The sequence below is a fragment of the Hypanus sabinus genome, chromosome 4, assembly GCF_030144855.1.
Source record: "Hypanus sabinus isolate sHypSab1 chromosome 4, sHypSab1.hap1, whole genome shotgun sequence".
Lineage (NCBI taxonomy): Eukaryota > Metazoa > Chordata > Chondrichthyes > Myliobatiformes > Dasyatidae > Hypanus > Hypanus sabinus.
In genome coordinates, this window is record NC_082709.1 from 47859303 (window position 1) to 47877073 (window position 17771).

At 39.5% G+C, this 17771-nt stretch overlaps 1 protein-coding gene across 4 annotated transcripts in view; it reads right to left on the minus strand.

The window, feature by feature from the left end:
• The window catches only part of LOC132392730 (diacylglycerol kinase beta), a 521872-nt gene that overhangs the window by 393948 nt on the left and 110153 nt on the right, over positions 1–17771 (minus strand). For 3 of the 4 annotated variants that reach the window (XM_059967021.1, XM_059967020.1, XM_059967019.1), the window contains one exon: positions 12329–12405. In XM_059967021.1, coding sequence (XP_059823004.1) covers positions 12329–12405 — 77 coding nt within the window. Of the gene's footprint in view, positions 1–12328; positions 12406–17771 lie in introns of those variants that run through there. The other variant, XM_059967023.1, reaches the window with a different exon arrangement.

A 17771-nucleotide genomic window follows, 5' to 3' on the forward strand; every position in this document is an offset into this window, starting at 1 on the left:
CCCAATCCAGTAGTAGGTTCAACAACAAACTCCTCTAAAAAGCCATCTTGTAGGCATTCAACAAACTCACTCTTTTGAAATCCATTTCCAACTTGATTTTCCCAATCAACCTGCATGTTGAAATTTCCCATGATAACCATAACATTGCCCTTTCGACATGCCTTTTCAATTTCCTGTTGTAATCGATGTTGGGAGGCCTGTAATATAACTGCCATCAGGGTTCTTTTACCATTGCAGTTTCTTCACTCAGCCCACAAGGATTCAACATTGTTCGATCCTATGTCACATCTTTCTACTGATTTGGTGCCATTCTTTACCAGCAGAGCCACACCACCCCCTCTGCCTACCTTCTTATCCTTCCGATATAATGTGTAACCTTGAACATCCAGCTCCCAACTACAACCATCTTTCAGCCATTATTCAGTGACGGCCACAAAATCATAACTGGCAATCTGTAATATTGCAACAAGGTAATCTACTTTATGTCTTAAACTCTTGTGCAATGAAATATAACACTTTGCCTGCATTTGCTACCCTTTTTGATTCTGCATCCCTAATGCACTGAAACTCACCCTGCTGGCTGCAATTATGTCCTATCATCTGTCTGCCCTTCCCAACAGTCTGACTGCATGCTATCTTTGTGTTTTTTTTAAACTGTGCACCCTATCCTGAATCCCCTCACTCTGGTTCCCACTTCCCCACCAAATTAGATTAAACCCTCCCCAACAGCTCTAACAGACCTGCCCATGAGAATATTGGTCACCCTTAGGTTCAGGTGCAACCTGTCACTTTTAAACAGGTCATACCTCTCCCAGAAGAGATCCCAGTGATCCAAGAACCTGAAGCCCTGTCCCTGCACCAGCTTCTCAGCATTGCATTAAATTGCCAAATAATCCTGTTTCCACCCTCACTGGTGCATGGCACAGTTAGCAACCCAGAAATTACTACCCAGCAGGTCCTGCTTCTCAGCTTTCTACCTAGCTCTCTAAATTCTCTCTTCAGGAACTCTTTGCTTTTCCTTCCTATGCCATTGGTGCCAATACGTACCAAGACATCTGTCTGCTCTCCCTCCTTCTCCAAAATGTTGTGGATATGACCCGAGATATCCCTGACCCTAGCACCTGGAGGCAACATATCACTCAGGTGTCCCATTCACAGCCACAGAATCTCTTGTCTGTTCCCCTGACTATTGAGTCCCCTATCACTCCCCTCTTCTCCCCCTTTCCCTTCTGTACCACAGACCCATGCTCAGTGCCAGTAACCCAGTCTCTGTGTCATTCCCTTGGGAGGTCATTCCCCACAACAGTATCCAAAATGGTATACTTATTATTGAGGGGAATGGCCACAGGGTGCACTGCACTAACTGCCTGTTCATATTTCCATTTCTCCTTACAGTCAACAAGCTACTCACCTCCTGCAACTTCCCTGTAACTGATCGATTATCTCCTTGCTCTCCTGTACAAGCTGAAGGTCATCTAGCTGCTGCTCTAGATCCCCAACACAGTCTTCAAGGAGCTGCAGCCAGATGCACTCCATGCTGATTTGGTTCCCTGGCAAACTCTGGGTGTCCCAGGACTCCAACATCCAGTATGAAGAACACCCAACAGCCATTTACTACACCAGGTACGGTAAGAGAAAACAAAAAGGGAACCTTAACAGGAGCTTATCCAAAGCCAACATCTCTTACAAGCTGAAGCCTCCTTTGAGCCAAAGCCTGACACTCATACTCTCACCACTGGCCTACTCCCAACAATGGCCACTCCGCTTGTCCCTTCTGTACTTTTAAACAAGTGTCGCCAACCTGTGAGAAACCTCATCACTATGGCCTTTTTACTTACTATTGAGAAAGAGCTCAAAAGAGTGACACATTCAATTACGTAAATTCTTTTGAGCTTAGTTTGTCAGGTTCCATATTTACCATTCCTGTGCAGATACGTTTGCCTGATTAAATCATCCCTGCCAAAATTATCTTCCCAGGTGGAACTAATGTTTCCAGTTCAGCCCTTCCTTAGTCTCCATCAGGGCATACATTTCTGCAGTCAGGATTACCAGAAATAGTTGTCGTTCTGGTTTTGCTGGTACAACCTTAACCATGACCTTACTTCCTGCTTCTGACAGGTTCCTCTTCACTTGGACATTCTCATGCTCACAGCCGGCACTCCATCAAAGATTGATGAAACTATGAGCGCTGCTGCTTTTTGATCACAGGGACAAGTTGCCAACTCCTGTACAAACTGGGCAATCAGTTCCTTAAGTTGCAGCTCTCCAATCCTCTCATCATCACATCCTGTGGTAATTGCTTGGCCCATATTGTCATTAATTCAAAGATAGTGAATCCTGTCCCACAAGCAGGACTTCCTCTTATTTTCATCAACAATGCTGGTAATACCCTAGACCACCTTTCCTCAGACGCCGTCAAGGCCTTCTTTAGGCTCCCTTTTAGGGTGCGATTCATTCTCTCAATCACGTCAGAAGACCGAGGTCAGTATGGAACGTGAAACGTCTGCTTGCTCCCTAACAACTTGCTAGCCTTCTTGATCGCCATTCCAGTACAATCTGTCCCCTGCTCCGACTCAAGGTCAGCCGGCACTCCCCATCTAGCTATCACCTCCTCAGCTAGCGCATGGGCAATCCCATTTGGCGGAGCAATCCCAGTACAGGAATACTTCCCCCCACCATGGTGAAGTATTCGGTGATCACCAAGCAATACCATTTACCCCAACACTTGGGTAATAAACCTGTAAGATGCCTCTGAAGATGTTCCCATAGACCTTTAGGCTCTGCCCGATGCCCTAGTTGGAATTTAACTGTTTTTCCTGGGTCACACTAGCTGGGCAACAAGCTATACACTGTTGGCAGAATTTGGCAATCTCTCTCCTCTTCCCCAGGCACCAGCAACATTTTTCTAGCTGGGTCCTCATCTTATCCCACCATGGTAGGTTTTAACAATGCATGTCAGATGCAATCTGGGGCTTTCAAAAGTTCACCTCCCCACATCTCATTTTCCTATTGCACTGTTCTCAAATCCACTTTCCCTCTGACAATGCCTCCTCTTGTATTGCCTTTAAATCTTCATCACTTCACCTACTGGGACTGGACCAGATTCCTACACATTTGCCTTAACTGTCTGATCAACAAACACTTAGGGGTGTTTATCCTAATGTGTCTTAATTTTTATGACTGCTGCTTCCTGCGCAGTTTAGCAGCTTCAACTAACTCCCTTATCATTTCTTCATGTTGTATATGCCCTCCTGACAACCATGGAAAGAACTCATCCACCAGTTACCAAACACCCCAATCCCCTGTTCCTCGACACCAAACTCCTCACATTCCTAGCTTTCTTTTTACCACAACTTATGGTCACAGTCAACTGTAGGGTTATTCCTGTACCTCACAGGATGGTATTTTAAACATACTCATCCAACCAGGAGCAATCCAGTGGGGTATCTTGCCAACTATGCCGATTAGAGGAGTAAACTAAAAGGCCACTTGGAGTTGGAGTTCAAAACTGCAGGTTTTAAGAACTAGTGCATATCAGGAGATCAGTCAAAGCTGATCTACTTGACCATGAACCCAGCACAACTTTTACATTCTCAGTTTACAAGATTACCAGCAAAATTAATTTTTGATAACAGAATGGTGGCCATAGGAAAGCACAAGTTACAGACTAGGCCCTGATTACAAAATAAAATGATTATCCACAGATCTAACAGCAAATCCATTTTTTAATTATAGGAATGGGTACACACTATAACACAATTACTGAGGTTCCTGAAATGTGTGTTGTCACTCCTGCATTCCATGTCTCTACGTCTAGTCTTTGTGGTTTGGTTACCACTTTAGCACAATCCACATCCTATTTACTAGTTATCAGCCCTCACTAGTCTTTCCCCTACAATAATGTTGCAACCTCAATAAATCAAAATCTCTTGTTGTCTTGCAGGGTTTTAAAGGTGGGGTTACAGCTTGTTTTAACAAGACAATTACCAAACAGCATGCAAATCTTACTTTCATATCCATAGGGGCAACAACAACCTGACTTGGGGCCTTGGGGGAGTGGGGGAATTAAGAGGCTGGAGAGAACTCTTGCAGTTTTTAAAAAATCTACTTACATTGAGTTTTGATCCTACACATTCAATATCAAAAAGCAGAGAAGACTAGTTTGTTAGGAAATTTCTGATATAATGCATGGAGATAGAGATAGTTTAATTTGTAGTGAATTTTAACTTGCATCGAAATACGAGTTATTTTAATTCAATTCTGTTGACTCAATAGAATCTAGAATTAGTATGGTACATGGGTACTCTTAAATAAAACAAAGTTGATCTACAACTATTTATGAAAGTGTTCAGCAAAAAGCAAACTTTACTTAGACCGATAGTTTCTGACTATTGTTAGCATGGTTTCCCAACATGCATTTCGATCAATATAATAAATGCAGCCCTTCGCTAACCAAAACTTAAGGCTTTTGGCAATGTACAATTTCTCCATCACTCATATCGATTATGGATGATCCATGGAGTAATAAATGCTTTCCCATTGTACCTCTTAGTAATTCCGGTTAAAAGAATACACTAATATTAACAAATGGATAAGCATCAAATTCCAACTGGTAAGTTACAAATCACCACCATCCAACTTGTACTGAATTATTTCTTAAGTCATTATCTGGAAGGTATGGAACCCAGTTGTTAAAACTACAATTCTCACCCCAGGTTCCCCAATCAACATAAGTAGCTATCATCTCATCTTCTTTTAATGTTCAGGAAAATTATCCCAGAGTCTTAATACTCTCACGCTGAACCAAGCAGATTTTATTTGTGTTACTGTATAGCACTGCATAGGCAGAATTCAAATAATATTTTTCAATTATTTTCCATACTTGTTTATCACCAATGATTTAAATACATGGTGTAGACCCCCACAACTTCAAACATACAATTTAGGAAGCATTCTGTTCAATTTTTGCCCATTTGATTCACCTCAAACCTCTGAAATGTAGTGCTTCTAATTAAGCTTATATGGCCTGCCTTAATGTCACCACCAAACTTAGGTATCAGAGCACAAAGTCATATATCAGTGCACTGGTATTCCAATGCCATTGTCTCTACAATGCCATAGTTGGCATGCAACTGCAACAGTCCTACAAGAGTTTAGGGGAAACACTGTGGAGTCACACAGGGCAATTGCGTTCAAATGTTGTAGAGCCACATATTGCAATGTGACTGCAATTCAATTGTAATCTCTCTAACATACAAATTCTTCCACACGTTCTACATGGCTAAGAGAGAAAAAGAATCATCATGTGCTGAAAAGTATAGGACCCTGAACGCCATGTGGTACCCAGTAGTCAAGAAGAACATTATGCATTAATGGTGGGTCTGCAAGTTTGGATTGCTGGCTCTTTTATTGGTGCCAGAATTAAGTTTATTTTTTAAACCAAAAGGACAATTAAGCTTTGATAAATTACAGTTTGCTACCAAAATGGTATGGACAGAGTTCTGACTCTGAGCATGTAAGAAAACATAATTAAAAACAGTGGGGCAAGACAGGAAGAGAAATAAGTCAGTAAAGGTCAGCAGCAAACTTAACACATTTCACTGTCAAATGTATTTAAAAATCTGAAGAGGAAAAAGACAAGGATTCTTTTCTTGATTGATGAAAAGAACAGATTCCAAAGATTCCAAAGAAATTCCAAAGATGAGTATAAATAAGGCACTGCCAACGAATTCAAAGCCCATCATATTAATATTCATGCATCACCAGCATGGAACATCACGCTTTTTGCCAATAGAACTGACATCAAGTAAACATATTACAGACATGAAGGGTGAACAAAGGACAGAAATAGACCACTTAGCCCCTCAAGCCAATTCCACCATTTGGTAAGATCAGGGCAGATCTGTCACTTAATACCAAATTGGTCCTCAGGCTCACACCTCATGGCACATTTAAATTATAAAAAATCAATTTACTCCAGATTTGAAATTAACAACTGCTCTTCGTAAGAAAAATCCAAATTTCAACCACCCTTTACAGTTGAGGAATTTCCCTATTTCAACTCTGAACTCTAATTGAAACTGTTTCTGATGATTGGAAAGTTCAAGTCACATTCCAAAAATTAGAGCTAAAACTATAGACTACCTGAGCTACGCAAACACAAGGAGACCTCCAGATGCTGGAAGTTCAAGCAACACACACAAAATGCTGGTGGAACGCAGCAGGTCAGGCAGCACCTATAGGAAGAAGCACAGTCGACGTTTTGGGCCAACGTGTGTTGTCGACCTGAGCTAGTTTCATTTGCCTCCATTTAGCCGATATTGCTCTAAAACTTTCCTGTCCATATACCTGACTAAATGTCTTCTGAATATTGCAATTGTACCCATCTCTACAGCTTCCTCTAATGTCGCTAGCCATCCCTGATTATGTTGAAGTGGTATGAGCTATTTCCTTGAGCCCAAACTTAGTGCATTGTTAAAAATGGAACACACAGTGTATACATACTGCTAGTGGAGAGTGAATATTTTGAGTGATGAATGGGAAACCAGTCAAGCAGGTTGCATATTTCTGAGAGCTGTTAAGTCTCTCCAGTGCTACTGAAGTTCTGCTTTGAAAATACTCAAACATGTTTGGGGAGTCAGAAAGTGAATTATTTCCAAAAGAACACACACCTTACTTATTTTGGTAAGAGCAGAAATTACACAGGTGGCCCAGTTAAGTTTTGAATGCATAGTAAGCATTAGGATAATGGTGATAGAGGTTTTGATGCCGTTCAACCTCAGGGAAAAGTGTTTAGGCTCTCTTGTGTAGGAGGCTGTTACCACCAATGTGTCATGAATATTACTTGCCCATGAATGGTTGCTGTTTAGGTCTTGCAGCAGGCAGGTACAACTTTCACTTTCTGAAGAACTGGTATTAAAACTCATTGTGCAATCAATGTGCATTCCATTTCTGCCTCCTTGATGGATAGTAGGGTTTTGATAAACAAGCTGATAATGACTATGCTTAAGTTACTGCCATTAGTACCTGCCGTAACAATGTCCTAAAGACAAGATCATTATTTTCCACCAATCTTTGTTCTGTTCTTTTTTACAAAATGCATCTTCAACCAGAAGAGGGTTTGCTATCGACTTTAGTCAACACACAAAATGTGCTGAGTGACTCGGCAAGTCAGCTGGCATCTATGGAGGAGAATAAACAGTCAACATTTCAAGCCTAGACCTTCCATCAGGAGTTTATTCCCCTCCATAGATGCTGCCTGATTTGCATCTTGTGTGTGTTGCTCAGGTCCAACATCTGCAGAATCTCATGTTTATAATCTCTCCTTGAGGGCTAACTCTGTGAAATAATACATTTTGTCATACTTGCATCACATATGAATGAGCTCTTGGTCAATGCTTCTGGTGAGGTTCTGCTGTGATCTGAGCAAAGCTCAAACTGAACTTTATGGCTGGGTGTTGTTTGATATCATGGCTGACAATATCTACCATTATCCTGCTGATGACTGAGAGAAGACCTATTGACTTGTCCACCATTGACTTGTCAAGCCTAAAATTAATGAAGGAATGGATGAAGGGTCAGCAGTGGTCCTGGTGCTGAAGAAGCAATGGGAGTCAGTGGCAAAGTTCAGAGGTCAATTTAATTAAAAAGAATCAGACAATAAAGAGAGAGATCAAGCCATTGGCTAGGGCAAAAATACTTTGTAGTAGAGAATGAAAATTTAAGCTGATCTGTTCTTGCTTAAAGTCTGCAGCAACTTTTCCCTCTCTGCATTTCACTGACTACTGTATACTAATTAATTTCATATTCTTTCACCTTCATGTTTTTACAGTCATAATCATATATTGATGCCTTCTCTACATGGCCTTGGAATCTTGAGACCGCCATTATAGAACACTTCTGTCTTGTTTGTGGTCCAAATGAATTTTGTTTCTAAGTATTTATCACAATTTTCCAACACAACTGTTCATTGCCAAAACATTATTTTAAACTTTAAAACCTCTAATAGCTGGGTTTTCATTCCAACAAATTAATGTTCATTTTTGAATAATGAAATATAATTTTACTAGTTAAAATGCGGAAAAAACTCCGACCTTTGAAGAAATAAGATCACTTACATTTAATAATGCACTTCAGTGTTGACAGCATCAAAAGGCACACAATAATAATACTCAGATTCAGACAAGAAGCCTTAATAAAAAGATTCATTTCAAGTAGCAACACGCAAAATGCTGGAGGACATCTTGATAAAAGGATCTTAGCCAAAATGCTGGCTGTTCATTTCCCTCCATAGATGCTGCCTAACCTGCTGTGTTCTTACAGCATCTGCAGTCTTTTCATTACAAATGGTCAAGTTTTGTAATGTCAAGATTCTGTTGTTTGTGATTAAAATGACCTGGAACAAAGTGTTTTGGTCGCTTTCATCACAAGTTTCTAAAAAAAAAATCACAAAAATGCAAAACTTGATTAATTGATGTGAATCTTCTTTCCAAACAACAGAAATCACATCTCAATGTGCATTTTAGCTACCATTCTGTATCAAGGCCTCTTAATTCCAATTTGTCTTATCTCTTCTTTTCTTTTTCCCTCCTTTGACTTCTATCAACAGCTTCATTCATGTTGCCCCTTTCATGCAGTCTGCTTCCCACAAATTCCTACCTCTACCATTCAGTACTCCTCAACCACTTCTGCTGTCCCAGCAGGCTCGGACAAGCCAAGCAGATATAAAATGTACCACTCCCTGTAGTTAAGACTGACCTACACTCAGTGGCCACTTTATTAGGTAGACCTGCTCATTAATGCAAATATCTAATCAGTCAACTACATGGCAGCAACTCAATGGTTAAAGCATACAGACTTAATCAAGAGGTTCAGTTGTTGTTCAGACCAGCCATCAGAATGGAAAGAAATGTGATGTAAGTGACTTTGACTGTGGAATGATTGTTAGTGAGGTGGTGTGGCCTGAGCATCTCTGAAACTAATGATTTTCACATAGAATAGTCTCAAGAGGTTACAGACAATGGGGCGAAAAACAAACAAAACTAAAGCATCCAGTGCTTGGTGGTTCTGTGCGTGAAAATGCTTTGTTAATGAGAGATGTCAGAGAAAAGCCAGACTGGTTCAAGCAGACAGGCAGGTGACAGTAACTCAAATAACCACACACTACAATAGTGGTATGCAGAAGAGCATCTTTGAATGCACAACACATCGAACCTTGAAGTGGATGGGCAGAAGGCTACAAGCGTACACTCAATGGCCACTTTATTAGGAATAGTAGGTACCTATTAAAGTGTCCACCCTGTGTGTGTATGCTGGAATAAAATTGGTAGGCTAATTACACTAATTAGTGTTTAAGGGCCACTGTAGACCTTCACGAATGGACTTGTTAAGGGAAGCTTGTGTTTAACTTGATTAAACCTTCAAGAACGTTACAGGATGGTTGACAAAGGTAGTGAGTTTGATGTTCAGTAAGAATCTTTGACAAGGTCGCACATGTCAAGTTAGAAAAAATGTAATCCCATAGAAATCAGGAGAGAGCTGCAAACTGGATGGAAAAATAGATCATCCGGAGCCCTCAATGTTCAGCCTTCTGTTTTATATATTGTACAATAACTAATTCCTATTATAATTGCAGGGAACATGATAGAGAGGGTAACAGAACTGACTGATTGATGATGATGAGGAAAGCCTGAAAAATACAGGGGGGGGGGGGAGGGAGAGAGAGAGAGAGAGAGAGAGAGAGAGAGAGAGAGACACACACACAGAGATTTGTGTATTTGTGAAGCGTGTTACACAGGACTATGGCCACTCAGACCCCTTTGCAATGAAATTTTGTCAGCTACACTATTCACAATGCCATCTCATTCCTGTGTCATTGACAAATGTCTTATAAGTGTGGCAAATATTTGTGATATCACATAGATGCTGCTTGAACCTTCTGAGCCACGTCCTGCTCCCATAATCTCTACTCTGTGCATGCTGTGCCTCGGCTGCCAACGTCCAAAAAAAAATTGTTTTCTCTTTCATCAGCTTCAACTGAAGCTGCTAGGTTAACCCATTACATCCACGTTCAATAATATATAATCCCTCCATGTACAGCAATACCTAGATTTTAAAATTTTTAACTTTTGAGTTAAAGAAAAATCAATGGCTGCTCTCCATCAACACTAGTTCCACTGCCCTATTTGATTTCTGTTCTAGCCTAATCGTGGGGCAATTTACAGTGACCAATTAACCTACTAGCCACTACGTATTTGGATTGTGGGAAGAAACTGGAGCACCCGTTGGAAACCCGTGTGATCACAAGGAGTACGTACAAGCTTCCTTAGTTAGCCCCATTTCACTGCGTTTGGCCCATATTCCTCACAACTGTGTGTGGAAAAATTTGCCTCTCAAGTCTGCTTTAAATATTTCTGTTTTCACTTTAAACCAGTGTTCTTTAGTTTTGGACTCCCTGAATCTGGGGAAAACCCGAAGACCGTTCACTGTATTTTTGTCCTTCATGATTCCATATACTGCTCTAATACCTCCCTTCAGCCACTTACGCTTTACTCTGGTGCAATGAATATTCAGCCTGCAAAACAAATGCAATTTATCATTGTAAAAACAACTTAAAACTACAGGCAAATGCATAAATAAAATCAACTACAGCTAGAATTCAGACTGTATCACTTTGCAAGGCTACAGGAATAAAATGCAAAGCCTTAAGTATCAAAATGAAACATTACATTTCAGTGGTGCATGTTCATTATTTGATATTTGCTAAAAATAGGCAACACTGAAAAAAATGTGTTTGGTGAATGCTAAATCTTCCCAGTTTCATTTATTTTGCTGATGGAAATGAGTTTTCTGTCCTTTTGTAGGAATACTACTGGTTTAATAGTATCAAACTGAACTAACTCAAGTTGACATAGCACATAAGAGACTACTATTTGCATTGGTTTGATGTGAAAATGAAAACTTAAAATCTCATAAATAAAACCATAATAATCCCAAATATCCTAAACTACATACAGTAACTTCCTTTTTTTGGCTTTAAAGACAAGTCCAACGTAATTTGAACAAGTCTGAAAAAAGAGCAAGAGAATGAAGCTATAGCAAGAACAAAGAATGATACATTGTCCCTTACAACCGCAATATTCCCGAGGAGGCATTTATAGTTGCTTAAGCATTTCAGGAGCACTATCAAGGGTATAATATTGGAAAGCTGATCAGGAAGTTATGCAAGGTTCAACAAAGAGCAATAAAATCAATGACAAGATCATCCATTTAAGGTTTTGTTTGAGGGATGAGTATTGACAAGATCACTAGAGAACATTTCTGACGATTACTAAAAATTCCCAAGTAACTGTCCACTCAAACAGAAAACTGAGCACTAACAGCCTTTCACAGCAGATCAAGCAATCAGCTGGCAAAAAACAATTAAAGCTTGACAGCCTGCTCAACCCCCTTAAGTATAATAGGGTCCTTTCCAACTTGGATTGGATAGCCAGGTTCTAATCATGAGATTATAAATTCCAGTGTCAAAATTTGGGTCTATGATGAGCCAACAGATCTGAATGTAGCAGTACTGGAGGTATTCCATCTTATATTTATTACCTACAATTAACTTTAATCTCAACCACTGCCATGCTCAAATCTGTATGCCCAGAATAGATCCAAGGTCAAACCTGGAACTTTTTCTGGTTCTACTACCAAATCATATTGCCCTACAGATTGCAGGTCAAAACTAAAGTCTTTACTGATCAATATAGCATTTTCATTCCATATTTTATCCTTGCATCAACTAAAACAACCCTCGTCATGAAATCCATGCTGCTCACTTCTGAGCTTGTACAACAGCAAAAAGCTGGACTTAGGGACTCAATCAAAATAATAGATTAAAGATAAATAATTTTCACAAACACATGCTGATATTCATAAAATCCAATGCAAATTGTATTATTAATCTAATAATACTGCTAATTTGAATAAAATGCAAGTCCATTTCAGTGCAAAATTATCAACACAAAGTCTTATAAGTAATTTGTTATATTGTCACGATAAAGGGAAATGTCATTTATGCACAATGGACAGAATACAATAATACATCAATACATCCTTTGGGAAAGCATCACTTAGCGATGACCTAAATATCTTAACTTCCTTCACTTCATTTAAACTGAAAGATAATGCATATTTTCTACTTTAGTGAATTTATTTTGTTATATTCCACAGAAAACTAATACTTTGAAAGCACAAGAACTTGCAGCACTATGTTAAGAGCAGCTCCAGCATGTGTTATTATAAAGCACACAAACCGGAAAGGTTAAGAGCGATAGATAGTTACCTGTTCAGGATTGTATTTGGACAGCACCCCATCTCCATGAAATTCCTCCAGCACATCTTTCAATTTCTTTGAGGAATCTATAAATAAAATTTCAAGAAAGAATTATTAACTGAATTGAATTCTAGCACAGAAATATCTGTATACTTCTTTGATCAGTCCCATTCAACTTCTCTTTATTAAAACCCTCCACAGAGGTATATAAACATGATTGAACCACAAATACTTCCATCTCCATCACAAATGGCAGGTACATTAGAGTTCACTTATCTGTCTGATGGATCCGTAATTTCCTCTACCTCTAACTGACACTTAAGAGAAACTGGAAATTAGCAATCTTATTTTAATATTAAAATGATGTCTATTTTTAATCAAATATTATTCAAAGTTAATCAGGAATAGACAATGCCTTTGGAATTATAATATTCCAGAAGGATGGTATAATTTGTCTACAATGTCCTCTGGTTTTTGATGTTTCTACCCTGGAGAACAGATTTGACTGTCTACTCTCTCAATTTTAAAAACCTCTATCAGATCTCTCCTCAGCCTCCAATACTGTTGGGGCAACAATCCAAGTCTGTCCAAACTTTCTTTATAGATATTACCCAGTAATCCAAGCAACATCCTGGTAAACCCCTTCAGCACCCTCTGCACATCCTTCCTAAAACAGACCAGAAATGCATACAGCATTCCAAGTATGCTCTGACTAAAAAGTTTCATGTAGCAACAGCATGACTTCCTTACTCTAGTACTCAACATCACTACCAATGAAGGCAATCGTGCCATATGCCTTTGTTACTACGAAATGGCCTAATTCTGTTCCTATATCTCATGGTTTTACCCACTTCCATCGAACAATGAATCTGGATCCCAAGATCCCTCTGTACCTCAATGCTGTTAAATACTTCATTTACCATTCACTACCATTAAATACTTCCTCCTTTCATTTGACCTCCCCAAGTGTAGCACCTCACACTTGCCTGGATTAAACTCTATCTGCCAAGACTCTACTCATATCTGTAACTCATCTATATTCCATTCTAATCTTTGATGGCCCTTCATGCTATACATAGCTCCACCAATCTTTGTGTCATTTGCAAATTTGCTAATCCACCCATTGGACATTTTCATCCAAATCTCTGCAGAACACCACTGGTCATGGACCTCCATCCACAATAACATCCACCCAATCCAACTCTTACTTCTACTGGCAAGTCAGTTCCGAGCCCAAACCTGCAATTCTCTCGGAATCCCATGCATCCCTATTTTCTGAACACTCCTTGTCTCATCGTAATCCACACACCTACTTGAGACTCTTCCACCGACTCCTCCACACATTAAGAGTTTATCATTTCCTTTCTCACTTTAACAGTTTCCTAGCTAGTGCACTCCAGAGACAGCATCTGAAATCAGTTACTTCAGATAACGATTCTGCTCTTTCCAATAAACCCATCTTTTGTTTTACTTGTTCCAACATCACTTGTTTATGCTTTGAACTCTTAATGTTTTATCTCTGCTAAATCCCATCAATCACAGGCCTTCCCTTTTGGCATTTCTACTTCTCCACTACATCTTCACTTTCTCAGTGTTTCCTTGAACCAGTTTCATAAGTTGTTTTGATCAACCTTATCACAACAAACCAAGAATAATGGATAAAGTCTTAAGTCTTATTCTTAAGACTTTAAGAATAAAGTCTTAACCAGCCATTAACTGTTATCATGATTTCACCTTGATATTAATGGCTACTTACAGAAACCTGTGGATATACTAAATAAAAGCTATGTTGAAATATCGCTTGAGTCAACTGAAAATACATTAAAACGAATTGGACTTTTGCCTGTACGGAAGCACTTCACCTAACTGCAGAAGTTAAAAGACAGGTGTCTATTTCCAAATGGACTCAGGTTTTTGCTGGATTTAACCTAAACACTGAAATCCATTCATTTTTCTGAGTTAATTTCCAAATATTTCTGAGGATGGTTTGAACCAATTTGATATTACATGTAACAGCACAAATGATGTCCAACAGAACTCCATATTAAATAAGAATCTAAGTTGAGGGTTCCCTACCTGGGATTCATGGAACCCCTTGCTTAATGGTTTTGGTCTATGGCATTATAAAAAGGGTTCGGAACCACCAATCTAAGTAGGTATTGGCATTATACACAGTGAGTGCATCGAATCATATTGTTTTACAATTATGCATCAGTTATCTGCTGCATTAATTTTGTGACACTTAGGAATAAGTTCAATATAATTCTTAATATTAAAGCATCAGGCATTTAAATTATCTGACTCTACTGTAGACACTATGTTTAATGCACATTTTATTCCTTACCATCCTTTAATTTTATTTTTATATACTTGTCTATTCTTTATAATTGTTGAATGTTGTTTTTTTTTGACCTAACACACAATAGAAAATACCTAAATGTATGTGGCGAATAGAGCTCCTTGATATTATTTAATATGAACATGTTTATAGCTTAAGGAAATTGAGGTAGAAGCTACTGAACAACAAAGAAGCAAACAGCAAAATCTATTGAAGAAGGCATGTTATATATGAGTCAACAATAGATGAAGCATTATAGATAAATTTGCTGCCACTCTATATGAAGCATGGTAAAATGGGAAAATAGATCACACTCAGCATGCAGTGCACAGGCTTCAGTCTAGCCGAAGAGCCCATAGTATTATTCCAGTGTACAGAATAGTAGTAATTAGTAATCATAACCTAATTGAAGGAAATTAATTATGAAAATTAAATACAAGTGCACCAACATGCAGTAGTCTTCAAAGTGCCACAAAAGATAAATCAGAATTAATTACAAAACTCAGGTGCATAATCTTAATCCACTATTTTTTAAAATGTAGGTAATGAGGAAGCCAATTAAAACGATCAAAGATGACATGCAGTAATGACCATAACTCACAAAGTGAAGTTTTAATTTGATGATCTAACTGGGCAAATCCTCCTCTCATTAATCAATCTGTGGCGGTGCAGAAGGATATTAACCTTAATTGAAGCCACAATCAAACCATTAGACCTTCATCCTGAGGTTTGTCTTTCCCCATGTAGGAAGGTCTGGAGGGTAATCACTTATTATATGCTTGCTGCTGCAGCAGGAATAGTTCTGATGCAAAGTTTCAGCCAGATATGCTTTTTGGCCAGCTGTGGCAGCTTTATCACAATGAGGATGTGAGGAAGATGAGCCATAAGAAGGGCATCGGATTACCTCTTGGAAAAGGTTTCTTGCTGAACGAAGGGACAGAAGAATCAGACTGCTGAGCAGCAAGGGCAGGAGGCCCTCGGTTATACTGGCAGAGGCAGCAGTGCAACCTACACCATCCCAAGAAATGCCGCAGTGGCAAAAAAGGTCTACTAGCAGTTCAAGGTGATCATTATAAGTAATAGCATTGCTATTGAACATTTCTCTTGCTCCCTACACATCAAGCTCTAATTCCCAAACACCTGCATCTCAAGGTAACTGATTTCTACAAAGAGCGTTCTCAATTAGCTTATGCACTCGATAACAGATAGTGTTACAAGTCCTAACCACTTAAAGGAATAAACACTTCTTTGCAGCACAATGAAAGCACTCACACATATCCTTTAGACTGTCTCCTTTCCTTTTGAATGTAAACCTGGCTCACAATCAGTATTCATTGCTGGGAAGGAGACGCAAGGAAAATATGAGAGCACCTGTCAGCAGAGGATGGACTCCAAATCAGGGAGGGTGTGTAGTAGTCAAGATAACAGGAAATACTTTTTTCTATTTTAATATATATGCATAGGTATCTTAGCAAGATACTGCCTGGATTAGAGGGTATGAGCTACAAGGAGAAACTGGGCAAACTTGGGTTGTTTTCACCAGTGTTTTGATGCTGACAGGTGACCTGATGGAAATTTATAAAATTACAGAAGCATAGAGTTGAGTCAGAATCTTTTCTCCAGGGTAGAAACGTCAAATACTAGAGGACGTGAGTTTAAGGTGAGATGGGGAAAATTTAACGGAAATTTGTGGGAAAGTTTTAAAAACAAGACTGCCAAGGATAATGGTGGAAGCAGTAGCAAAATTTGTTTAAAAGGCTTTTTGATAAGTCCCTGAGGGAATGGAGGAATATGAATCACATGCATGCAGAAGAAATTTGGTTTAAATTGGTATGTTAGGCACAGACATCATGGTCCAGAGGGCTTGCTTTTGTGCTGAATGTTCTTTGCTCTAAGTATTTCAAGGTGTATTTTAAGTATGCTGGAACAACTTGCTTACCCTGTTTAGCTGCTTTTTTTTTTAGGGAGGAGTAATAGATCAAAACTGTAGGCACTAAAATGTTCTGTGGTGTTGTAGGCTTCCTCAGATTATTAAAATATTCTTTAATGAAGCCAAGAAGTTTTCAGAATAAAGGGTTATTGGCATGCGCATTGACAAACAAGTATTTCTGCTTTCCATAACAGAATAGAAATCTCAGATAAGCAGGCTGGTTAGAATGACAATCACTGCATCATTCTGGGAGACTGCAAACGACACGGCCGAAAGACCACGATGTGCTACTCGACTAGAATCAGTGAGCCAGAAGATTTAAAAAAAAATGAGGCACTGAGCAGCAATGAGCACGAGAAGGAAGTGGTGAAATAAAAGAAAACATCACCAGGAGCAGCACTTGGCCGAGGAACCTATAGGACCAAACACCTAGGGACAAATCTTCAAAATACTTCAGAAGAGTTTCAATCTCAGACATAAATGTGTGTTCGTTGTTCTTCAATTCCAATGTTGACACAGACCTGTGCAGGGGTAGTTTTATAGTGAAAAAGCCATTGCACTGGGGCAGCTCCACTCTCTCGGCCTTAAATCTTGGTCCAATGCTACAAAAAAATCATCACGACTAGAGACTTCCTCGGCTGCAGTGGACAGCCACGACGTCTGCTGTGCCTTGTCATGCCCTCTGCTCTCCACGGAGCACTGCAGCACCACCTTCTTGACTGTTGGATCTTATAGTTGACCTCATCTGCCCAGTCTGCCGGAACTGGCTTTGCATGCTGGGGTTGGCATGTCTCACCAGTGTTGAGGGTTGCTCGCTACCCTCACCTGGTTTAGCCTGCCTGTTGAAGCCGAAGCAGTGTACTGGGATGTGGCCACTGTCACATCATACTTAAATAATGAACATAACATACAGCAAAGGGCCAGACCCTTCAGCCCTCAGTATTGTGCTGAAGTAAATGAGTAATCAGATGCCTAACTGAAGTAATCACTTCCATCAACACAATGTCCATATCCTTCCATTTTATGCATACTCATGTGCCTATTAAAGAGGCTCTCCAACACCTCTATCATATTTGCCTCCACCACTATCCCGGCCAACACATTCCAAGCACCGAGCAACCCACCACACTGCTGAAAATCTGATCTAGTATCTAGGAATCTAGTATTGCTTATTTATTACTATT